This window comes from Grus americana, chromosome 2 (genome assembly GCF_028858705.1).
Source record: "Grus americana isolate bGruAme1 chromosome 2, bGruAme1.mat, whole genome shotgun sequence".
In the NCBI taxonomy this organism is placed as follows: domain Eukaryota; kingdom Metazoa; phylum Chordata; class Aves; order Gruiformes; family Gruidae; genus Grus; species Grus americana.
In genome coordinates, this window is record NC_072853.1 from 125,859,150 (window position 1) to 125,885,646 (window position 26,497).

At 41.9% G+C, this 26,497-nt stretch overlaps 1 protein-coding gene across 1 annotated transcript in view; it reads left to right on the plus strand.

The window, feature by feature from the left end:
- The first annotated feature begins 23,479 nt into the window (after nucleotides 1–23,479).
- SLC4A7 (solute carrier family 4 member 7) overlaps nucleotides 23,480–26,497 on the plus strand; it is a 101,295-nt gene continuing 98,277 nt past the window's right edge. The window contains exon 1 of the mRNA XM_054814697.1: nucleotides 23,480–23,734. Within this exon, the coding sequence (XP_054670672.1) occupies nucleotides 23,687–23,734 (48 nt within the window). The 5' untranslated portion in view covers nucleotides 23,480–23,686. The remainder of the gene's footprint in view (nucleotides 23,735–26,497) is intronic.

Consider the following 26,497-nt stretch of genomic DNA (forward strand, 5'->3'; position numbering starts at 1 on the left):
CATTTTTACTACTGAAAAGTCAAAAATGACTTTTTGACTGGAGTCATAAAGTTAATTAATGACTGGAATTATTTTCTTGTCTGTGCACACTTCCTGAACAGATATAGTTTTCCATTCTAACTGTGGTGGTTTATCAATTGGTAAGGAGAGAGCATATGGGTGAACTATCTAATCAAAATATGGATAAACACCAGATACTGGAAAAATTGAAGAATGAGTTTGTGAAAAGGGAGGGGAAATAATTTTTCTATTCAATAATTTTGCTACTAGTCGAACTATCTTGACTCAGGCCATGTCAGCAGGTGAAAGGGTAGTTGATTAGAGGGATGGCATATTCTTCTCATGTATTACAGAAAAAAACTAAAGTACCTGGGTGGTTGCTGTAGTCAGGTGAGCTGCAGAATTTGAGTTTAATAAAACTTCTGGGCATTTACAAATTATTTATTTTCATAGCACAGTGAAATAATACAGTTCAGTGGTAAATGAAATTAATACATTTACCGGTGAAGAGACAAAATGCCTGTTTGTATATGGTGTAATCATAATGACTTTTGAAATTCACAACAATTAAATACATTTTCAAAAGATAGAGTTCTACAGACACACAAGAAAGTTGTCAATATGGCAATTAATCAAATGCTGTGCCATCCTCCTGCTGGTAACTCGGGGTAACAGTTAAGATCTGCAAGACAAGACTGAAAAGATGTCAGTCCTTAGTCCAGGAAAGAGAAATCAGAAGAAAGAAGAAAAAAGTAATCAAATACAGACAAGATAGCTGCAAAATGGAAAGGAATGAATGATTTCATGTTATCTGTGCATAGCACTGGAGTTGCAGCAAGTGATATTCAGACTGGATGCCAGCAAGGCCTCATTTAATAGCTGAGCTAGGTAGCACTCACAGAAAGCTTCTGCAACCTTTAGGTGACAAGGGAAAAAACCGCACAATCACTGTGTCAAGAATCATATAGATACTACTGATCCTGTCTTGGCGCAGGAGAGGGAGACTTCTGGATGAGGTTCCTTCTGGACCTGTATTCTATGATTTCCTCTAAATGGGGCTCAACAAACCAGAGCCCCTTCAGGCAACTAAAACAGCAAGGGCTTGCTGAAACGCAGCAGCAGGCTGTGTCTCTGAGCAAGGCCTATATGTCTAGGGAATCTCCAGTAGGGTGGTTAAGCCTAGTCTGATTGTCTTGAGTCTCAGGAATACCTATCACGAGCCAGGATCATGTCTTTGTGAATCAGGAAATAGGCATCTCCTTGAAACCGGGGTGTGTGGGGGGGAAACCCTCAAAGAAACAAAACAAAAATCTTAATCGCTGTTTCCCAAATCAGTATTTTTTTAGGACTCCTGCTGAAATTTGTTGGGGCACTTTGAAGCTACTTTAAGGAAGGCACTAAAAGGATCAATTAGAATCAGCTAACCTTATACGTGTGAGTGTTGTGAAAGGTGCTGCTCACATTCTTCAGCGCTAGCTGCTATGGTACCTGGGTTCTGCTCACATAGAGTCTACCTTCACTGAGGAGTCTCTTTCAGGCAGGAAAATTGCCAGTTGAGCTGCATGATGTCTGAACTTGTTTTCTGAGGCCTGAGCTTACAACTTGAGTGCTTTTGTTTGAGAAATCCCTAAGACAATATTGTATCCCCTCTCTCTGTGTTTGGCTCCAGCAGACAGAGGTGTGGAACCTGAAGACAACCACAGAAAAAGAAACTTACATGCTGATCACTGTAGATAATGGACCAATGTGAAATATGTAACCTCTGTATGGTAGGTTTCTTAGCTTTTTAAATTTCAGATCCAAATGTTATGAAGAACACTGACATTTACACCATAAAACTGATAAAGACATTTTCTGGTGACCAGTGATGATCTGCTTGATTTAGAGTATTTTCTGAAATTGGTATTCATGACTTTGTAGAGAAAGATTTTCTGTCTTCTTCCTGTAGTATATCTTGTATGTTAAGACTAATCCATGAAGCTTTCAAATTGATTTTAATTCCCCCAAAAGGAATAAAGGGTTAAAATTAAATGAATAGCAGCTGATACACAGTGCTCAGTATGCAAGATACTGCCTTGGCCAGCTATAATGAGAAGTCTAATAATTCTTCTCGTCTCTCCTACTTTGTAAGTTCATTAGAAGCAGACACGAGATAGAATCATAGAATCATTTAGGTTGGAAAAGACCCTTAAGACCATCAAGTCCAACCATAAACCTAGCACTGCCAAGTCCACCACTAAACCATGTCCCTAAGTGCCACGTCTGCGTGTCTTTTAAATACCTCCAGGGATGATGACTCAACCGATTTTCTGGGCAGCCTGTTCCAGTGCTTCATAACCTTTTCAGAGATGAAGGATCGTAATGGGTGAAATATTTCCTCCTCAGAATTCATAGATGTCTGTATGAACAGCAGTGCAGTTCAGTGCAAGAAGGCCATTTACTGGTCCTTCTGAGTAGCGTTGTCTCCTGGGACACCTGAAGAAAAACATACCTGGGAATTGGCAGTGGCACTGTCAAACCGAGTAACTGTGCTTTCCTGCTATATCCTATAACAGGTAGTGGGGATGTGCTGCCAACATCTCAGCTCCACATGCAGCAAGTTGCATTCACTTAGGGAAGCCCCAGACATTTTCCACCAACCAGCTCACCTGCTAGCCGATAAGGAGCCACATGTATTATGAATTACCACCTGCAAGCTGTTTAGAAGTGCCAGCTTTTTGGAAGTGTAAATAATTTAGTTATTTGCTACAGGAAATTTTAGGAAGTGGATTGCAGATGGCAGAGTGAATAATCCAAATCTGGTATTGCGACTTGGTAAGGATGTGTTCCTGACAGGGTATGTTTTTCAAATATGTGTTTAATGACTCAGGTTGAATCACCTGATATTCAGTGAAGCTTATGTTTGGATCCTCAAAGATACAAGCTGCCCAAATTCCTCAGATTAGGAATTAAGCACCTTAAAACATATAGGGGTAAAATACTATTGACAAGTACTGATAAGTAATTTTCTGAGAAGCTCTACGTGGCTGATAGGCATGCAGGTGAAAGTTTACTGGGAGGTTGGAATATAAGTGAATGTGTTTGCTGTGTGTATTTGAATGAGCTGTTCTTGGCACTGCTCTATGTGGGGCATGTTTTTACCTGCTCTCACTTATTTGAAAAGTATCGCTGGACTCAGCTCTTTTTTTTTTTATTTATTTTCTTGTGGGATCATAAATACGTGACATGGTGAAAGCATGATAACTGTGCAGTGTCTGCTCTGAATGCAGCTGGCTGCAGAGTGATTCTGCTTAAGTTATGACATCCTGAGGCAGCTCCGTTTATGCCAGCAATGACACTCTGAACCAGGATTTTAATGCAGAACTACATCTTTTTTCTTTCTTAAAGGCAAGAAAGCACTTTAAGTGGAATGTAAAAACCTTGTGGCAGTACCTTTGTGTGTGTGTGTTGGAGGGAAGAAGGGTTTTTTAAAGGCTTATCAAGTATATTTAAAGGGAAAGAGCAAATAATTCTTTCTGTAAGTAGGACTAATTGTGAGAAAACTTTGCTGAGCGTGGTTCCCAGTTCTGATTTTGCTTATCTGTGCTTATATAAATCTGAAATATCTGCACTGAAGTCATTGAAGCTGCACTGAATTAAGCGATTGCAGAATTTACATCAAATGGTCCCCAGAGCTGTTTATGCTGCTGTAAGCAGTTACGATTCATAACAGTAAATGAGCTAATATGCGTATGGGACATTCTTTTTGGATAGTGTGAGATACAGAGACTGTCAATCTAATTCTCATGAATGGAATTTTCTACAGCAACACTGAAAAAATCTCATTTCATCATAGTGGGACTTAGGGATCTTAGAGATATAAGAAATTCACTTTTAGCTAAAAAAAAAAAAATAAAATATTTCCTTCGTTGATATCTGGGTGATATTCTTGTGATCTTTTTACAGTCCTCAATTAAGGCATAAAGCTGACAATCTTTCAAGTCATTTCTGTCAGCTAAAATAGGCCTGATGTTAAGAGGCCCAGTTACTGCAAAACTAGCCTTTTCTCTTTCTGGTTCAAGGAGCAGAAACAATATTTTATTTGGATTGCCCTATCTCTAGGGAAATAATAACTTGCACATACACCCTTTGAACTAGTTAGGGGTTTAATGCAACTTTTTTGAAAACTAACAGTGTTCCATGCAAAGCATTAGGTTTACTGTATCTAACTTTAGATGTGATGTGTTCGATCAGAGAGTTTTCCTTAGGCAACAGCTAACCACAAAGCTAAAGGAAATCAAAGCAAGAATCGAAACATTTTGTGGAAAGCCATCAGCCTCTCTTTTCCCTTGCATCCTCTCTCCCTTTCTCTGATTAATAGATTTTATTTATTTAGTATTGTAGTGAGTCTTCAGGCACCTGTCCTTCAGCTGAAAACAGCATTGCCACATTGCCAAATATAAATTTCTAGAAAAAAAAAAAAAAGCTACAGCTGTAAGTCCAAGCCTGCTATTCATTTTTCTTCCTCCCTCATTAAAATAGTGTAATATGTGTCCAATACTGGTTCTTCAAGAGTGTTAAGCTCATAAAAAGTGTTGCAGTCATTTGCACTTATGAGATCCAAAATGTATACTTAGCATATCCAACATGCATAGCACTTAGTGTGGAAAGATGCCGTATAAATCATACATTGTATTAAAAACAATGATAAGGACATTTAACCATGAGACTGGGGGAGGTGTATTTTTCCATGTACAAACATATCTACTAGCTAAGTTGGAAAATAGTTAAACTTGACTGACTACTTACAGGAAAAGAAATTGAGTGTCAATGCTTTCATGGGCATAGAAATAAACAAAAAGAAGTCCATGGTCGGTCATATTCATTTTTCACAAATGATATCTTTTGCAAGAAGAGCAGAAAGATAAAACCTGGCTTGAAGTTTGGTAAGGAGTTATTAAATGACTTCTATTCTACGAAGCTGTTCCAATAGGATAACATAAGCAAATATTATACACACAGTAGTCAATAAACAGAAAGTTGGTTTCAACCTAGCAGCAGTGATTTGTGTCACACAGGCTCAGGCTGCCAGCGTGAAGCCATGTATTTTGGTACAACATAGAACAGTGAATACAAATCAATCTCTGCTAGCAGAAGCAAAGAGAGAGCCTATAGTGCTAAGGCTAATTCCAAATAGACAAACTCAGGCCAACTGTTCGATTTCTTTATGCCTGTCACCAGTCTTGGCCAATGTGACTAAAGCCAGGTCTGACACTAAAAGCTAGAATGGTTTATGGCCTTTGGCAGCTTGGCTGTTATGCTTGTGCTCGGGGTCTTTGTGATACATCATTATTATGAGAGACTATAAATACAACATACACAAGGCAATCTGAAGAGCATCCTACCAGTGTCCAAAGTACTTTTCTGTAGGATCCTTTTACTGTGCTGCTTGTCCTACAGATGCTGTACTCAAGGTCAAGCTTCTATGTTTTTCATTGCAATAATAATTTTCTATTCCATAAATTTATTAGGATTTAAAAACAATCTGTCATTGCTTCTCAACTTTGTCACCTTGCCACCTTTCCATTAAAATGGAAACAGTGCAGTCGTGTGTCTCTTTTAGGACTGCCTTTATCAGGGGGACAGCTAAGGAGATGGACTAGTGCTTTTGGGACTGCGTGTGAAATGAGTACCTGCTGCTGGGAAGTGGTCCAGGTGCCCATCAGGAATGATCAGGAGTAGCAGCAGAGCTTAAGGCTTGGAAGAGATGTTTTTCTGATGCAAGAAAAAAATATTATTTGTAATCATATTCTGGAAGCTTGAAATCCTGTAAAGCTCTTGATTAGCGAGTCATTGCTTTTTCTATGAATCTATAAGGGAGAGGGGACATTACCCAGGTGGGAAGTATGCTCTTCAGTTGAAGGTGGCGATTCTAGATTTTGTGCCAAAAATAAGAGGGGTTTCTGAAATAATGGTTTTCCTGGTGGGCCAGCAGAACTCAGTCCTGCCTTTCTTGGCTGCATGTGACCTCACCTCAAAGCACAATGAAGAGGGAGCACTTCACTGATGTGGGATGGCTTTCTAGGGACTTTTTTTTGAGCATTGAAGGAGCACCAAAGCACATTGTTAAAAGTGCAGGTCTTTTAAAGAAGCTGTAAGCAGGGACCTCTTCCTAAGACTGATACGCTTAAATTGATGCCATTACGGTGTGAGTAACAACTGCAAAGGCTTTGGCCTCACAACCTTCCTTGGCTCTTTGACTTGTGCATTGTATAGGAACAAGGACGGATTTCATTACTACCTAAACAGGCACAGGATGTTGAGTTTGGTAGCTTGACAGGCCTCCAGTAGGCCTAGATTTTATTTTCCTGTTGTACATTATCTTACTGTATTTTGCACATGTATGGGGAAATGTAGCAATGGGTCAGGATATTTATTGGTAATATTTAAACAGCCTTTGTAGCTGCAAGAACACATTCAGTAATGTAAAACTGGGTAAGGCTTGAAAATATCACTTAAACTGTGTCGAATAGGATTGTAATGTGCTGATGTTTGTGCACTAACTCACATATTTGTCAAAGTCCATGTAAATATGGTGGTAAGATGCTAACTTGACCAGTGACATTTTGCTTTATTTGATGGTATCCTGATTTAAAAAGAAAAAAAAAAGTTAAGTATTAAAAAATCAGAAGAGATTTAATAAATTTCAAAACCCATCAATACTTAAATATTCACTTGTCTTAAAATAAATATATTTTAAAAAGAGGAAACTTAACAGATATTGACTTCCTCTGTATCAGTCAGTTTGGTTTAGGTACAGTACAGACAGATAAGAAGGGAAGCTATGTGGTCCCAGGAGCACCAAGTTACCCATGGACTAAGTAGTCATTGGTTTTCCAAGTGTCTGGGAAATGCCATACAGTCATACAAAAATTAAAAAAAAACCTTCTCAAAATTCATTGATTGAGAAACATATTTGGGTGTGGGCAGTTACAAAGCTGTGTTAGCAAGTGCCTGTTCAGCTGCACTGTGGGAATTGGCCATGTGTGTAGTCTCTGCTTCCCACAGTTGTGAGGTGAAAGAAAGGTGTTAAACTGCTTACTCGGGTGCAGCGGGGATGCATAGAGCTGGATATTGTGGATGGGTCGATGGGCTGTCACATGCTACTTTGCAGTGTCAGGATCACTTTCAGTGCTCTGCTAGCCTCCTGGTGTGCTTCTCAGTGCAACTTCTTGGTCCTTTTGCTTCAGTCTGCTTCGTTGGGACATGCCTCTGCAATAAGTTGGTCTTAAAAAGTCAGATTATTTGTTCTCTAGCTACTTGTATACATCTTATCTTACACCTTGAAAAGGAGGGGGAATGTAGATTGCAGACTTCCTGAGTGAGAAAAGCATGGGCCACAGAGTCTCTTGAACTGACTTCCCTTGCTCTTACTGTGTCTGTTTCAGAGTCTAGGTTTAACCGAACTAAGGACAGAGTTATTCCTGTTGTACATGAAGTCTGTATCCCCTCCTCAGTATACATTTGCCATCAGGGACAATCCCTCAAATCCATTCTTGGTGGGTGCTGCCGACAGTTCTCCTCCTGGGTCTCAGGAAGCATGAGTGACAACACTGGAGTGGCATGATTGCCAAGTTTGTCAAGGACCTTTTCTGTAGAGCAGCCTGGACCATCTGTTTTCTTCACTTCTCAGTCAGGCTCTTGCTGTGCCTTTGAATAGTGTGTTTCTCAGCAGAGCCCGCTTTTGCTTTCCATGCTGCAGCAGCCATGTAAATGTGTCCTGCAGTGGGATCGAAGAGGTGATACAAGCCCATAAGCCTAAGGGATCCAAGAATCCTTTCCCAGGCAGCAATATAGATTCAAAATGGAGATTTTGCGTGGACAGGTGGGCTAGGAAATGGGCTTTGCAGAAAAGAGTGATGGCGCTGGTGTCTGGGTTCCTGGTAGGAACCCTGGCAGAGTTCTAGCAAGCAACTGAAATAGATACTACCTGAGGAACAGTGACACTGTGGGGCAGTTGCTGGAGGATTGTTCTTACCAGGACCAGTCACGTAGCATCTGTGCTTGCAATCTACCATCAAAGAGTACTTAGTTTCTGCTGTCTTATTTTAGTAACACAGTCTAGACTTTGTTACCAGGAATCATGTCTGGGCCTGTTAGCAAAGGTAATTTGGACTGGCAAAGATTTATAGTATGCATCTTGCTTGAGGACTGTAGGAAGGATAGAATGAACGGCCTTTGATTTGTCCCTACTTTATTGCCTGAAAAAAAACATGCTGGTGGTGCTGAGTCCCCTGCTTTTCATCCTGCGAGCTTGGTGTTCTTGAGGAATCTACATTTGAAATTGCATGGGAGACAGGCATCTTGTGTCAGCAGCATGCAGGTGACACGCAGGGCTCTCTCACCAAAGCCAAAAAGTGTGGACTTACCTTACTAGAACCGGGCGGAAAGTGGGCTCAAGGTTAGAACATGTCTGAAGACAGAGTGGAGGAACCACTGCTTGTGGTCTTTAGTCAGTATGATAGGAAAAGCACAATTCCCTCCTCTCTTTTATAGCAAGGCCTTCTGCCTTGGTCGCTCTGCTGCTCCTGAAGACACGCCTGCAGCTGTGAGTGGCTGGAGTGGCTTTTCACCACGGAACCATATTTCTTTCTGCTGAGCCTCACAATAATCTGTGTTTCCCTCCTTCAGACTAGACTGTGGAACTGCAGGCATAGTGATCATGCATAATGGCTAGTTTGTTTAGTAGTGTCCAACCCAGCAGTAACACAAGTGCTCCTCACCACCTCACATTGACAACCTTTTTTTTTTTTTTTTCCTGCTATGTATCAGTCATAGTAATGGCAATAGCAATAGGTACCACATCTGGAAGTATTGCTACTGATACATACATTACATAGTCTGGGAATGGCTGCTCTATTGGATCTAGAATATGTCATTTTTATTGCCTTGTGTCTCCAGCTGAAATTTTTGTTCTGTATTTGTAGAGTATCTAGCACAGACATAGCCAGTACCTCAAAGAATACAGTCCCAGAAACAAGTCTTGCAAATGGGCAGGGTAAGTAAACAAGAGGGATATTTTTGATCTATGTTTATAGGAAGTTGTCACTGCAGGTCGGCAATTTCACCCATGTCAAGTGCAGGGAGGTTGGAAGGGGAAGAATAAGAGAGCTCAGAGGATGCTTACAGAGAACTTCAGCTAACTGTGAGAAGCTGCAAGAGGAAAGGGCAGGGCTCTGGTATGAAAATCTAATGGAGGGGACAGAAGAGTCTGATGTGATGGGCAAACCAGAGATGAGAATAAAGGTGCGGTATTACAGCAAGTGTCGCTGAACTACCAGGGGATGCCGTGGTCCTTTCTCCCTCAAGGGCTGAGCCAGCTAAAAATTAATCCCTTTTTTTAGGATTGGTTTTCAGCTGGCTCACTCCCTGAGCAACTGCAGAAGCAGCAGAGAGATAAATGGTAGCGTGCAGGAGAGCAGGACTGCAGCAGCCCAGATTCAAATTAAATTATACAGCTATGGGACCACATGCCAGCCTTCTGACACTGAGTGAGACATAAGAGGTGCAAGTGAAGGAGACTCACTAGTTATGAGTTGATTTTTCCTTACTGCCATGAGCTCAGCAAACAGCTAATATGATCTCGCTCTCAGCGACTAGGTTTGAACAGAGCACTTCAGTGGTAGAAATAAATTGTGGGACATACTCCCTTGTATGGAGCAATGTGCAAAACTTGAAACTTGGTAGTAGCAATAAGCACTAGAATTGTAACTATTCTCTAGCCAAGACATCTTAAGAGGGCAGTGATATAATAAAACACTTGAGGTATTTTGGGTATAGCTTCTCACAGGGGAAAATCCTTCCCCTCTGTAGCCAGAGGGAATATATAGTAGCTAGACATGTCCGATTACTGTTACTTCTGCTCTGAGACATAGCGGAATTTATCATCTCCGTCACAAAGCTGTCCTTTTTTGATGGAACCATTTTTATCCACTCTGGGACTTCTCCAAAAATCCTGTTGGCAAAAGAATTTTACTTTAACTAAAAACTGAGAAGAGGGAAAGCCAGATGTACTCTTGAAAGCTAATATTTCTGGCTCTAGAAGGAATTGTTTTCTAAATAACATAAGTCCTTGCAGTCTGTTCCTGCTAGTGCCAGAGTTCTTTGGGGAGTTATTCTAAACTCTAGTCCTCAGCAAAGTAAGCTTTCCTCCAGCCAAGTATTAGAGTTAACCTCCAAGCTTTATTTTTATCTACAGTTTTCTTGGCAAATTATGAAGCTTATGTTTGACATTTTATTTCCCTTTACAATCTTCTATCTTTGGTTTGTATTACACTTTGCAGAGCTTAGAGTTTATACAGGGTTTTGGGTGGGTGATATAAATTCTAATAAGTTTCTATATAACCTAATTTAGAAGCTTAAAGCAAGCTATATCCTGTATTGGAAGATTTGTGCAGAGCTTTGCTGAACTGATGCTGGTGTTGAATGAACAACTATTTTCAGTAGTGTTTTGGTTTTCTTTCAAATGAAACTGTAATGGAGAAGAAGTTGGAGAGCAAATTTCTTACTGAAAACAACTGTACTGTTACAACAGTAACACTTAAATATCTTGGAGGATCTGAGACTAGGGGCCCTAACATTGTCATTATTATGTATATTTTCTTTGAGAAATCAAATCTTAGAAACTTTGTTTCTACAGACAATTTTGGTATGCTAGATTTCTGGAATGTTTTATTCTGCAGCTATCATAGTAACTTTGTATTACATAGAGCAAAAAGTGTGTATAATGATTGCAAGGCTGTATGTTCTTATTTTACCTTGCAATTAGGGAACAAAACCACTGGTTTCACTAAGTCAGAACTGAATGTGTAAACCCGATTTTTGTATCTGCTGGTGTAAATGGATGTTTTACTCACAGCTTGAGCAGGACTGATTATCAATGAAATTGCCAAAAGTGCTCCAAACCACACCACACAGCTGAAGATAAAAAGAGTTGTCTATGTTTTTACTTTGACAGAACAGTATAAATAAAAGCTTAAGACAAATACTGATGGGGAGATAAGGCAGAATGCCAAACCATTGATAGTGCCTGTTGCATTCAAAGTTCAGCAGGGTGGTGGCAGTTTTAAACTGGGAAGTCTCAGATGGGTTTGTTAAACAGACTTCTAGTACTAGTTTAGATCCAGAAATTGGGAAGGAATAAAATAAGAACTATTTCTTGGCTATAAATGGCAACTCCCATAAAAGGCAAAGGAGAGTCATAGAATGTCAGCAACTGTCTGAGGGTCTGTCTATATGGACTATTTCTCACCAGGGTGATTAGCCCCAGCAGTGTGCCATGCTAATGTGCCAACTAGATTCTCAGTTCAGAATGGCCCCATCTCTGGTCAGCTTTTTTTTCCCCTGTCTCTCCCTGCACACTTTTAAGATGATGTACTACTATTGCTTAGGCTGTACATGGACTGTTTGACATGGATGCAGTCAAGCCAGGGTAACCAAAATGATTTACAGAAGCTGCAAATCTTTTATGAGGGAGACTTTTGCTCAGAGTGTGTCTTGTCCAGGGAAGAGTGAAACAGCAGAGACTGTACTTGGCTTTTTCTACCCCTTCTACATCCAGGCCAAGATGTTCTTCTGTTAGACATATTTAGTATGGGTCTTTATATTCAAATAGTGTTGGAGTATTAGAACTATAAATAGGGGGGCGGGGGGGGGGAAGAAAAAAAAACTTTCTAAGCTCAAACAAAACAGATAAACAGGCTGCAGGAGAGTTAAGTGCTGTAAATGGGATCTTGAAAGTGTGTATATGTTAATTATAAGTGCAAACCTGCATTTAGATCACTAGTAGAAATCATCAAAGTAAACATCCTAAAAATCAGCTTAGCCTAGGAAGTTTTAGGTGATGCTGCTGTTATCCTGTGATACTTTGTACTTGTGGCAACATTCTTCCTTCAGTGCCATAAGAATTTCCATTCTCCTGGAAACGGTGATGCCACTTGTTTCAAAAATCCTCTTATATCCATTGATAAAATGCTTAAACTAGGATAGTGAACATTTTTTTTTTTTAAAGAAGAAGGAATCTGAAAATTTGTATCAAAACCAGAGGTGAACGGAAATTCTGTGCAACTCTTCACAAAGACTAGTGAGTCTGCTGATGTGTCTCAGAGCCATTGCTTTTAGTTACTATTACTTCTAGGGAAATAATACTTATGTCACTGTGGATAATCCTGTGAAAAAGTGAGCTCAATGTTCAGTGGTGGGCAAACTAACCAGCAGAATATTAGAAATTATTAGGAAAGGAATAGCAAATAAAAAGAAGATACTGTTATTTTAGTATTAGAAACCTGCAGTTTCAATCCTGTACACAGCTGTGCCTCAGAATACAGTAGAGCTGGAGACGGATTCAATGGTACAAACTGACTTTTATGCAAAGGAGGGACCATAGTGACCTCGTCTCATCAGTCATCCCTGTCCTCAGGAAAAGACAGCCTCATCCTCAGAGACATAAAATGACAGAGGTTTACAAAATCACATGCGGTGTGGGGAAAATTGGCAAGAAATGGATATTGACTATTTCTTGTAACTTAACTGGGAACTCTAACTTCTTCAGTTACAAAGCAGTTTAAACACAAAAGGCAGTTGTTTGATCAGCAAAAGTATAAATTCATTCAAATACGTGTTGGAGAAAATAATGGTGAATTTGTCTATTGATATATTGATAGCTCTTGAACATGGTGGTCTGGAGACAGCCTTCAGACTAAGAGATCCCTACACTGGCTGCTGAGAACTGGGAGGATGTACCAGGGGAAGGATCATATTAAAATTGTTCTATTTATCTTTTTTTTTTTTTTTTTCTTTTTTTGCTAAGCCTCTGCTACACGCCAGTGTCAGAAGCAGAATATGGAACATAAAGAGCTATGATTTGATCCAGTATAGCGGTTTTTACCAGCTTACGTTTCTTCTTGCAGGTACCTGGAACAGTGAGCCCAAATGAAGTGTGTGTCCTACATAATACCATGCCTGAGGGAGTAACACAGGGATCCTTGCTTTGTTTTGTAATTTAGACTGGGAATACAGTTAGCGAATGCAACAGTCACCAAAGTAAGCAAGAGTTTTGTAACTGGAAGCTAACTTAAAATAAGAGTCATGACTTAAGTTCAAGATTTATGCCTATTTTCTTAATTTTTTTCCAGGTTTGACTATTTGAAGTTTAAATTGTTACCTGTGTACTGAATGAAGAACCTAGATCTTCTTAAATTTTAAAGTAACCCTTGTAACCAGTTTGGCATATGTGGCAATCTAGTCACCAATACAGACATCTGGTTAAAGATGTACAGCATTTCAAGTTACGTAGCCCAGTTTAAAAGATATAAGTAAATTTTTGTGTCGCGTAAATCTCTTTCCCAAATAATCCGTTTCCATATTCTGTTTCCACATATTTTCTCTTTCCTCATTATTGATGTAAACTTAATTTCTCTAGCTATTGGTTCTACTTTAAGGCTTTAAAAGAGTAAATCTAACATACTGAACTACATTTGCAGATAGGAAGTTGCCAGAAAAATAGTCAGTAAATAGTATACAATAAATAGGAATTCCAATATATTTCATAAATTATCTAATGTCTGATTTTACTAAAGTCACTTTGGATGAATTCCTGAGTGAATGTTGTGTATGAAACTTTCTGCTATGCTAGGTAAGCTGCATGATCACAAAGAGAAAAGTTTTGTCTTTCAAGAAATCTGAATTTTCTGTTATCAGACAGGAATTTGAGACTGTCTGACTATGGTGCACCTTTAAAATAGACCATAGTAAAGAAGTAACACCGTGAAGAGTATAAAGAGCATTTTAGCAGCACAAAGATAGTATGGTCTAATCCATGTACTTGTAAAGCTGTGCAGAACAAATTTTTGCAATAAGAAATAAACAAGAAATGAAACTCATAGTACAAAGGAATTTTGAAGGCATCTGCGTGGAATCTGAACGTGTCGGCATAGCCAGATGATTTTTGAAGATGGGATAAAATTTTAATTTTGCCGTTTCAGGAAGAAAATCCAAGAAACTCTTTATCTTTTATGTCTGAATTTTGATGCGGATAGACTCCAACTTGCCTGCTCAGCTCTTCCCCCATTAATATCAATCAATCAATCAAAAAAAGAGACATTTTTGAGATAAAATAATTACATTTTACGAAACCTGAAAATCCATGTGGTCTGGCTATAGGCATTCTAATCCTTTGCTAGACAAATGCAAATAGATTAGCAAACTTTTGCTGAACTTCTGTAATTTTTTTTCGCCAGATTGGCCTGTAACTTTACAGGCAAATTGTTTTGCAATAGCTGCTGAATTAAGGTGAAGTCCATAATTCAGATCTGAAACTCTTAAATGCAACTTCTCCATAATTGGAAATTCAGTGCCTAGATGTCTGTCAGGGACACAGCTATTTGCATCTTGCCAAAAACAACTTGGTGGTTCGCAATCACAAGGGAAAAGTTAGCTTCCCAGCTGGCTGATGGGATGTAATCTGACTCCCACTCAGTTACCAGAGTGCTGCAGAAACGTGTTCCATTTGTTGACAGAACAATTGTCTTGGATAGCATTTACTTACAATTTGGTACTTTCATAAATATGATAAGAACTTAATGTCGTATAGCACAGAAAGTGCAGGTAGCAGTTTGCATTTTCACTGTGATGGCCTGGGGCCATCACTTCTAAGCACACTGCCAGCTCACTCAGTAAATCCTCTAGACTGGAGTACAGGCAATTTAGGAATTGAGACAGATCATACTGTACCTTGCTTTCCTTAGCTGGCCATTCTTACTTCTGGCTCCTTTCTTCTTGCTCTAACCCTCATAGCTTCTTTGCCCAAAATTGCCTAATGGGTGGGATTTGTGCCACGGCGATTTCCAGACTGGAAACAGAGTAAGTCATTAGAATAGAGAGCACATGCGTGGAAGAGTCCTGAATGACAAGAACAAGAGTGCACTTTGACAGTGGCTCAGGAAAATATTCAACTGTGATCTGATTTTTCTACTCTTTTGTGGTCATCCCACCTCTTAGGACAATCTGATGAATGCTTCTTCATTAAGAAAAAGATACAAGAATAGATCACATCACAAGGACCTGTAAAGTATTACTTTGTTTTGTGTTATCTATTGGTGATTTGTTAGGAGTCGTCTTTGCTGAGAAAAATATTCAGAGGGACAGTAATCCCTGGATTTGTGCTGTAATCGCTTTATCTCCTGAACAATGCAGCTAAATTTGCCATCAATTCTTTTTCCTTTCAGTTGAGAATCTTCATGTAGGACATTGTTATGGTATTTATTCTTTAGAAGTCTTAGACAGGAGACTTGAACTTTCTAGAAGTCACATTTATACAAGGGACTTCAATAACAGTCCCCTCATGAGGCGGTTATAACATCAGTAATTCCTAATCTGATTCGCATTAGGGAATATGTACAGCTCATTAGCACAACCCACCACAGCAGCTCTGTTGTCTTAAAGTTAATTACAACTTAACAAAATGTGGGACATGAATTTGACTTGTAAATAAATGTTCCTTATATCCATGCTCCTCTATCAGTGCCAGAAAACCAGAGATAGTGGGGATGATCTATGCAGTAAATACTTCTCTTTAAGTGAGGGAGGAAGCAAAGTAGGCTGCCCACTTCCTCCCCCAAAATATCACAAAGCGGTGCCTAGTGGGACGTGTAACCTCATTTACATCAGTCACGTCCTTCATCAACAAACATATTTTTCACTATTCTTTCCATGCTCTGTTAGAAACAACATTCAAATCTGTTCTCTCTCAGGAGGCCAGGAGTGAGAGTTTTTCCTCCCTGTCTTATTGGTATATTCTTGCCAACTCCAATCTTGCTTAATTCCCCTTTTAAAGTAAAGGTTTCCTAACTCTTGTGGAGAAAACAGAAATATATAGGGTTATGCTTGAATGTCATAGTTGGAAAAGGCAATATTTAATAAATTTGATAATATTCAGTCATACAATTTGCAATCTGTAATTAGATAATATTTTATTCTAATTTGATTTATTATAATGATTTATTTAATATCAAAGGACTATGACTTTGTTATGTTGCTGTTTTCTGTCCCTAAGTACCTTACTTCTCAAGACCTGAAACTTCTCGAATATAGAAGTATCTGAAGTTAGACATGCTTTTTGGCTATGTTCTTGATCAGAAAGCAAAGACCATAACAGCAAATTGGAAGCTTAGTACATAGTAAAGATACTTCATTTGGAAAGGTAGCGATTGCATAAATACAGTGTCTATTTTTGTGGGGTTTTTTTTAGGCTAGTTACATAGTTTCATAAACAAAAATTAAGCCACTGATAGCATACTGAGTAAAGAATGGTTATTCTGATAAGTTAAAAAACTCCACCACTTTTATGTTTAAACTGCTTATTGAAACAAAGGAAAATTATGTTAATACAGATGATGTTTCAACTGTTTTTAAAGGTATAGTCACCAGATTCTGGGTGAAGACCTTATGGTATGACATTGTGAAATAGAAATGCCAACTCTGAAGGCATTTTGTATGTAGATAACTGGCATGTACTTAATTGGGCGTTTTGGAACTGAGTCCAGAGGGTGTCCAAACTCATTTAGAAGTTGGCTTTTCATCACAACAGGTATGATTAAACTCCCTGGGGTGATGGAAGAGAAATTGTGTGGGAAGAATATGATCATCTAAAGAGCCTTATGGGAAAAGAGATCTGTTGTCCCATGTTGCACAATTTACCTCAGCTACCTGGAACCCAGGATATATGAATATCTTCAGTGTTTATTTGCTGTCTTCCTTCTGTGCATATGAAAAATTTTTACAGAAGTTGACTAACCTTTAATATTCTTCCTTGGCTGAGGAACGGGTTAAAGGCTAAAATCGGGACTTTAGGCTAAGTGATGCTGTAATAAAGGGTGCTGATTGTTTTGATGCTCTGAAGACCCGCATAGGTGAGGTTAAAATGCTACACCGAGAGCCTATATAGATAACAAGGAACAAGTGCAGATGTGAAATGTGTGAGACCAGCATTGGAAAGAACTTCTTTGAAGCTTTTCTTGGAAGAGTCATCTCCTACTGCAGGCATTTACATGCTTAAATCCTTAATGACTACTTCAAGGTTTATCTTACACTAAGTAGTTTCTTGCTTTCTCAAGGTTGCCCCAGACCTGTTTTAAAAGGGTTCCTTAGACCTTCATTCTTCTGGTGTCTAGAAACTTTTTCCAGCCTAAATTGTGCCAATGTTGTCTTTTAAGTTAAACAACTGTTCCTTTCTTTGTCCTAGGGAAAAAGTAAATACGATGGCTACCATAGAACTAAACAATGTGAAGGTGGAATGTCAGGAAGGCCTCTTGTAGTAATCCAGCTGTGGTGATGCTGAGTTGGCGCCCTGATCCAGTAAGCATTAAACATATGATTAAGTCTGAGGATGGATTTCACTGCTTTTCTATACAGGGGGCTGAAATTTCTTACATTTTAGATATTACATGCAAGCTGGATGGGAGAAGAAATATAAATCTGTGTTTAAAATCAGCTGCATGTATTTTCACATGTATAGAAATTTAACTGAAACTTTTCTTTGAAGTCTGCTGTGGTTACTGTTGATTGTCAAATTTGAGTTACTATACTCGGACAAGGTAGGTACTGTGTAGGAGTGAAGCTGGTACTAAAAAGGGGTAAATAGCAATAGACAGACACACAATCAAGACATTTGGTAGTTTGTTAGAGACCTTTCATACTATCTGACCATGCCTTCTAAAATGGCCAGGTTCCATACACTGAAGCTAGTAAATATTTTCCTTCAGTCAGAGGTCTGTACTGATTTCAGTACTGTGACATACCAGAAAATGATTAAGCAGTAGATTTTTCTTTTCTTTTTTGAAAGACAAACTGAAACAAATTTCCCTAGACTAAAAACTCTTTTTGAACTATGTAACATCTCAAACACATACCCCTTTTAAAATCTGTATTTTTCTTTATGTGGAAGAAAAAAGAAACATAAAGACAACTGATCTTCTAAAAGACAGGAGAACTGAGGACAGAAAATGAAGTGGAAGTGATTTTATTTCCTGAGGAACCTGTCTTGACTTGCTATATACCTTTCAAATCTACTTTACTCATCTGAACCTGTACTTATTCAAGCTAGTGACTGTAATGATGGTGACATCACTGTTTTGTTTACACTGAAATCTCTTTTGAGGGCATCACAACAGAGGTGGTTTTAGGAGAGGTATTGATTACGCCTCAACTTTGGAATTTGGTAATTTTGGTATACCTCAAACATGCTGCACTTGTCCTCTAGTCTGTTTTTTTTCTTAGCTTTAGATTATGAACTCCTCAGGCCTGTGATTATTTCTTCATAAGCATTTAAAAACCACATAGAACAATAAATCTTCTGGAGAGAAGAATATCTTTGATCCCTGACTGTATTAATATATAACAAATATTTAGTCACAATTTTGCTTTTAATACTACACCCACAAACTGTGTGGAGACAAGCACTCAACACTTGTAAATCTTAGTTTAGGATCTGCCAGAACGCAGGTTGCTGTTAGTTTTGATTTGACCTTGTTGTTCATGTGCCTTATGAGATGGTCTTCATTTACACAGTCGCTTCAGTTTGTTTGGTTTTTACAAGACCCTTCTTACTGCATTCAGCACACAAAAAATGACAGCATTCACTTAATGAACAACTTCTCCATGTTTTATCTTAGTTGTGCAGACTTCAGATGTATTTATTACTTTATTATTTACTATTTATTTTTATAGTGAAATTACTATTTTTTTTGGTGCTTTTTACTAGTATTCAGCTTTATATGTCTGTATGCAGCTGTTGTTTTATAAGCATTGACTTTCATGACAGCTTTCACAAGTAAGGGAAGGGGTATTTATCCTCATGCACATGGCTAGCCAAACAATGTCAAGAGCTTTAACTAATCTTCAGTATCCAGTTTTAGACACCTGCAACTGGTAATTTTTTTAAGTGTTAAGTATTGTATGACATCTTCAGACAACCTCTGGCTTTATTTGCAAATGTCTTTGGCTTTTTTGCAGTCTGAACCTGGCAAGCAGGTACCTAGAATGTAAAGAATGCAGACTGTAGTTGACCGTGTAGGCGAAAGTTTCATTTTTTAAATTGTGATGTAGATAGCACCTTGGCAGGGGTCCTGAGACTCTTCAGTTTTTCTGCTATAGTCTGCCTCCTAGCAGAGAACTCTTCTCTCCCTAGACCCTTTTCTTTGTCTTTCAGAGCATTAGGCCAGAACGCCTCTTTCTCCTTTTGCAGCTCTAGTTTGTGTGTTTCTTTCCTCACTCCTCCTTCTTCCCACCCCCCCTTTTAACATCTGATACTTACCTTTGTGATCCCCAAGAGGTCAGCATCTTTTTCCCCAAGCTTACTCCACTTCTTTGCTTGGAGCCAGCCTTCTCACCCTACCCAGGTGTTTCTCTTGCCTGTTTCCTTCTGTACCTGTGATTGTTTGCCCTAGTATTTCTGCCTCTCTGCCATTATCCCTTTTGTTTGACATTTGTTACTCATATTTAAATGTTCTTTGTCCCAGTGCAGCTGTAGGAATCAGTTGTTTGCATATTGCATCCCTCTCCTCCTCACACAGTGATTTCATTTCTTGAATTTCTGTTTGCTTCTGCCAGCATCAGATGCTCTAATGAGAAAAAAGGGCCAGTCCCCTTATATTCTTTCCCCCTCAGCCCCTCTGTCCTTTTCTCTTTCCATTGGTGGTTCCTCAGTCTGAGACTCTGTCCTAGTCATGGAAATGATTTCTGCTTTCTCTAGGGAGAAAAGGTAACAAGGACTATGGAATACTGACTGCTAGCATTTTCTTCCTTCACCATTCTTAGGGCTCTTCTTAGGGGCAAAATAATCTCTTGTGATTACCTGCACCAGGTACTCCCCACCATTACAGTTGCCCATGTTTTCATTAATGATGATGTGTCAGCCTGTAGGAACAGCCAGTATTAACAGACAAAAGAAAGAGCCTACTTTGGCAGAGGTAATGGCTGCTGCACTTATCCCATCAAACACTGTTTTTTCATCCTGATCGTGAGGTCTGTGGTAACTTCCTGCCAGAGGTCATACATGCCAGAGCAGCTGACGACTGGAGTGGATCGGATGCTGGTGTCAGGCTGGATGGAAGGTGCTTTTATCAGCCCCTAACTTCCTTCCTTTGAGCCCTGTAAGTGCCTGATAGTTGGCAAGAAATTAAACAGCAAGAGAGTGAAGTGTAAAGCTGACACTGATGACTCTGCCTTAGGGAGATAGGCAATTTCCTAATCAGAGATCTGGCTTATCCAACAATTTCTGCCTCTTCCATCCATGTCCAAGAATGTGGGGGGGAGGAAAGGGAGGAAGAAGAGTGGAGGAAAAGCACCATCAGGCCATGCTTGGTGCACCAGGTACATTATCATCTTAAAAATACTGATGATCCACTTCAGTGCCACACAAGCCCTATCCATCTCCTTTCGTATGTCATCTGATGTGACAGTTGCACTTGTACTCATATGGACAAAGCTGGCCTGTTTCTATTACCATAACAGCTTTTGGAAAAGGTAGGTTTTGAACATTATGAAGTTCTGGTCAACTTGATGTGAACAGAGGCATCACTTTCTTTTCACTTAGGCAGCATGGCATGTAGAAGCTAGGTTGGCCTTTTCTGCTATAGTTATACATACAGTGACCAGATGGAATGCAGTGAGCAAACAAGTTTTTCAGCTCAGCAAATGACTAGGTGTTCACCTGGAGATATTGTTCTCAGTACAGTGTGCCAAAGGAAGCACGATGAACAAATGCTGGGCCGTACTGCCCTACTGCACCTTGATCTGTGTATTGGGTATTCTCTGATGCCAGGGAAAAAGAGTGCTAGAGCATCACATCAGAGATCCCTCTTCAGAGGTCAGGAGGTTAATGGAAACGTAACACCCTTTAATGCCAAAACCTAACTGACATTCGTGTCAGTAGGCTTCTTTGTGATGAACTAAACATTTTTCTCACTCTGGCTGAGTTTTTAGAAACACTCTGTCTGCTGTCCCCTGAGGAACCTCACCAAATACTGCAGTTTACTGCACATTATGGGAAGTCCTTACTTTAGATATTGCTGTTCTCTGGGCTGAGTCCCCAGAGAATGGAGAGAGAAGTTCTGCACTGGTGAAGATGGGTTGTGTTCATCCCACTATCGAAGGAGGACCTCTGTGATCTACCTCCCAAGACACCTATTTAGCACTAATTATGTGGGATCTGAAGTTACAATCCATCCGCATTATACCCACACTGTCTAGTGCAAGATCATTTTCAATGGTTTATCTGAGTTGAAACTCTGCCAGTACTGTTCCTGGAAGAGGAGAGGACAGAACAGGTCACAGTTACACTGCAGGTGTATGAAGGCGCTTTATATCAAGATTATTATTTTTGTGGTGGTTGTGCATGGCGCTTTATTTGTGTCTATTATCCATTCAAACTCAGCTGAGACCTGATCCGGGTCATAATCGTTGAAGACTGTGTTAAGATTGCTCCCCGTTCAATCAGTTCCACACAGCTTGCCTTACTTCGTCTCCTCAGTACAACTAGGCAGGTGTAGCTTACGCTAATGATATGTTCCTCAAAGTACAGGTTATAGTGACCTGGTATAAGCCCATGCTAAGCCATTCGTTTGAACGCTTCCTCTAAGTTGTATGGGGCAGGAGCTCTGGCCTTACGGCCAGAATTGCATCTGTGCCCTGTGCCATCCAACAATGTGTGCACCTGCTGTTCCTTCCAGGACATCTGCTTCTGTTCAGAGAATCAGTGAACTATTTTAATCTGCAGACTGATCTGTCTCTGCCAGTGCCTTTCCTGAAAAGCATAGAGAGGACTACTGGTCACCAACCAGCTCTTCTTGCCCATGCTCAGGCAAAGGTTTGAAGCCTTTTGCTCTCCTGTGGCTAGCCTCCACAGCAGACCTCTCTGAAGCTGTGCTAAGCCTCCTGCTGGTAGGCTGGAGGAGAGGCCTGGTTCGCCTCCACAGCCAGGTTTACATTTTTGTCTGCAGGCTCTGCGGAGCCTCCTTTTATAGTGTTCTTAGTCCGGCACGGTGTTTGCTGATGCACACATTCCTTTCATTTGCTGCTTCTAAAGCTACCGATAAGACCAGCAGCTCTCTTATCTCCCTTTGAGAGGGCTTGTTTGAGACCCAGTCTAATTCTGATCCCCTTGCCTTTCTCTTGACTGTTATATCTGTATCGGTCAGCCTGCCTTCTCTTTTACACTGCATCTCCTGTGATCCCAGTCTGATCCTGAAGTCTCCGTGCCTCTCTTTAAGTGACCCAGCCAGACTTTGAAGACAAGCTGGGCCTGGGCCTGCGGTGAAGTCACTGGTTATTTTCTTCCCAACACTTCCGAGCCATTCCGAGTTCACATGCTGTATGTACGTAACAAATAAGCACTAAGCCCAAAGCATCCCAAAAGTGGTCCAGGGACGTGTTGTGGAGCTGCATGGCATCTCTGTTCCACTGGTGCACATCAACTCCTTGCCTTTATGGTATTAGAACTCCATTGACAGCTCAGTCCAGAAGTCCTGGGCAAATAAAGGCTGTCTTCTAGTCTGGCCAGGCAGGGGTTCAGGGTGGAAAAGGGGCCATAGGACACAGCTCCCCCCAAACTGTAGTGGGTGCAGGTAGAAGCAGAAGCCCCAGCATGTCATCGAGCATAGAGAGCGTGAGGGGATGGTTCATCTGCTGTTGTATGTGCGTGTTCAGTCCCATCCGTACGAGGTGCTCTAGAACCGAATGTGTCCAAGGAGGGTGCAGTCTTTACAGAGGCAGACAACGCAAAAGTTATCTCTGCTAGACAAGCGTAAACAGCTGGTTCCTTCTAAAAACTTTTACTGGAGCGAAGCTTTAGAGAGGCAGCCAAAAGTACAACCTTGACACTACCCCCCCCAAGCCTTTTGAATAAAGAATTGTTGGAATATTTATACAAGGGCAAATAATATTATTTTTGGAAATGACTGAATTATTTTGGTTACTTTTTTCAAAAAAAATCAGCCTGAGGCAGGCACCTGGCATGGAAAATTTCAGCTTGCATGGTAAAAGCTTGGCAGCAGTTACCAGTGAGTGAGAAGGGGTGCTGTGCGAGGCAAGCGTCAAACAGACGTAGTCACCGGCAGCGCTGCTGCTCTCCGTCCAGCGGAGCCGGGCAGCGCCGGGAGCTCTCTGCTCGCCCGCTGCGGGGCGCCGGCCCCGCCTACCCGGGGCTTTGAGGCTTTCCGTCAGGCGGAGCTCGGCCGCCGCGGCAGCGGGCAGCCCCCGCCGGGAAGGCGGCTGAGGCGTGGCTGGGGGCAGCCCGCCACGCGGCTCCGCGTGGGACCGCGCTCTCCACTGCCCCCTCTCGCGCCCTGCTCCCCGCTCCGCAGCGCCGCGCCAGCCCCCCCCCGGGGGGGGGGCGGGGGCGTCGACGCGCCAGGCGCTGAGCCCCCTCCCATTGGCTGGCGGCGCTGCCGGTCGCGCGCGGGGCGGTGGGAGCGGGCGCGCCGAGTCGGTCTGGGTTCAGCCCCCGGCGCGGCGGAGCAGTCGCGGCCGCCCCGTCCTGAGGGCACCAGCGCCGCCCGCCTCCGCTAGGCAGCCAGCCGCCCAGCTCCGGCTCCAGCCCGCCGTCCGCCTCCCGCTCCGCGTCCCTCTCCCGGGCGATCTCAGTGGGGCCGCGATGGAAGAGGAGCGGGCGGGCGAGCAGATGAGACCGTTGCTCACCACGGTAACGCGGGGGTGGGGTGGGGTGCGGTAGGGGGGAGGGGGGCGCACAAAGGGCCGCCGCGGGGTAGCGCCTCCCGCGTCGTGCGCGGGGCCGTCCCGCTCCCCTTTTGTCGGGGAACGGGGGTGCGGCAGGGTGCGGCGGGGACCCTCTTCTGGTTCCCCACCCCTCGGCGGCGGGACGCGGAAGCGGCGCCGCAGGTACCTGAACGCCCGGGGCTCCCCGGCCCCTCTCGCCGCGGGGTGGGAGGGCGCAGGTGTGCCCGCGTGCCGGTCTCGTGCGCGCGACCGTGCCCCCCCCTCACCCCCCATCCCCTGCGGGTGGCGGCGGGACTGGAGCCTTTGTTCCGCCGCTGGCTCCGGGCGCCGCCGCGGCGTGCGCTGGGCGGCTGCGTCTGCCCCGTCCCCGTCCCCCCCCCACTCCGTCCTTTGTGAGATCCCCGCGGGGCTTGTGCCGGCGGCGGTGGGCGGCGCGGCCGCCCCTGGCCTCGCCTTTCTCCCTGCCTCCGGCCCCGCTCGCTGACGAGTTCCTGGGCGAGAGAGAAGTGCGCACACATGGCAAGCAGCGAGTTTCCCCTTGTCCTCATGTTGCACGGCCGCGTAGTCGGGTCAGGTGGTGGATACGGTTCCCCGGCGGATTTCTAGTCTTTGGGTGTGGGGGGGAGGGAGAGTTGGTGGGGGGAGAGATGGATAAAAAACTACGGAGCTTGGGTTCATTTCCTTCCCGGGCCGGTGGCTAAGTAAAGCAGACATGTGTTGCCTTACTTCCTGTGCTACTGAAAAATACATGTGGTTCCACAGTTGTAATTTCCCCTCCCTTCAGATGACTCAAGGTCTGGATTTTGTTAATGAGCCTCTGAGCCCTTACTCTGATACTCTCCTTCAAGGCCTTTTCCAAAAAGGTGTTGTGCAGCAACTTGTCTTCAGTGCCTGCAGAGGAGAGATGTGTAGTTTTTGACACAAAGAATGCTGTGACGGACAGAGAATTAACACTGAAAACATGTCAGTTTTCATCATCTTTCCGCTGCTCTTCAAGGAGAGAATTGAGTCACATTTGATAAAATTGGCAATCTAATGAAGTGCTAGCTTCCTCTGACATCAGTATGTTTGTTGTGTTTCCTTTGTTATAACAGGAGCGTTGATAACTTAGTGGTTCAAAGATCCATGAATTTTGCAAATTCCTTAAATTATTGCAATCTTTGTGCGTTGGCTTCAGAAATTGTTTGCATTCACCTCTGAAGGTTTTGTAGACTTATTCTAGACTGCTTCTCCACCTTCTTGTCTCTGCCCCAAAGAGACATATTCCCAATTTGCGTTAGCTTGTTCAGGATAAATTCTTGATAAAGGCAGACTGCTTGATAGGTTTGACTTCTGTTAAAGCTACCTTGCCTTTCTGTAGGAAGTCTCTCTTCTTAGCTGGGGGGAGAATACTCCCATTTAGTAAAGAGATGCTAGGCTGTATGGAACAAGTTACAAAAGCTTTGGGCTTCAAGTGTATGGGGTTAAAGTGAAAGGTGCTAATGGTTACCCTTAGGTGAATCCAAATAAAAAGAGGGTTGCAGATTTCATGAAAGTCAGTGTGCCCTGAGCACACCTTTGTCAGGCCCATCAGGAGTCATTTAGGTTCTGTTGCAACAGAAGATAAATAGGGGCAATTGGGACAGACATGTAAGCGGCTGTACTGCTGCACGGTCATTTTTGATGTAGATGTTTTCAACAGAGGCGCTCGGCGGAGTGGTCCACCTAGTTGGTACGCGTAGTCAGGAGCCTGACCTTGGTGTTGAAGTGTATTCAGGAGGTACCTGCAGCTGAGACAAAACTGAAATGGTTAGAAAAGTTAGAGAGCAGAAAGATGGGTAGGAACTAGAAACAAGGAATTTCTAGGGAAAACACATGAAGTAAATGCCTTAAAGAAAACACAAGTGATCTCTAGGCAATTACGTAGTATAGCAGTGTTGGATTTGTTGTGTTTTTTGTATGCAATAGGTATAATTTTATATACACGAAAGCTATTTAATCCGAAATATGAGTATTTTTGACAATACAGCTTGACTTAATTTTTTCTAATCCTGTGCTTCTGGTAGTACAGGCCGCCTTCCTGCTAGCAGAGCTTGCTGAAACTGTTACACTTGCATAACTTTTTCAGAAATAAACGTCTTAGTAAGATGAAAGGACTTTGTAGAAACCGTGAATCAAATCTGAGAACTTCAATGCTGTGGCTTAAAAATACAGAAGCATGATCAAACAAAAACTCCCTAAAGCTTCCTTTTCTTCCTTCCTCCAATGTTGGTAAATCAGGTGGTTCTGTGTTTCTGTAGTATTAGATATGTAATAAGTAAGCTCTGGTGCTTCTTATATGGAGGAACACCTCTGTAAGTCACCCACCCTCCCCCCACTTGATTTACTTTATCAGAAGTATAAAATACCCTTTAACCTTGCTTGTTTTGTATTTTAGGTCCAGTCTTAAAGAAGAGATTCATCAAGTGTTTAGGACATTGGTATTTTGAGGAGACTGCTTGGTGGCGATGTATACACGAAAGTCGTAAGGAGGAGGTGAAGCAAATGCCTGATGTAGTTATTACAACCAGAGAGCAACCAATGATCAGAACATCTGGGACAAGTAGAGAATACGATAGGAAAAAGATATATAACTGCATAAATCCATGGCGCTCTCATACCTTACATACTGTAAGCTGTTCTGCCCCTCTTCTTAGAAAAGAGGCATTGTTATTGGGAAAGGTTCACTAGAGGGCAACAAGAATTAGTT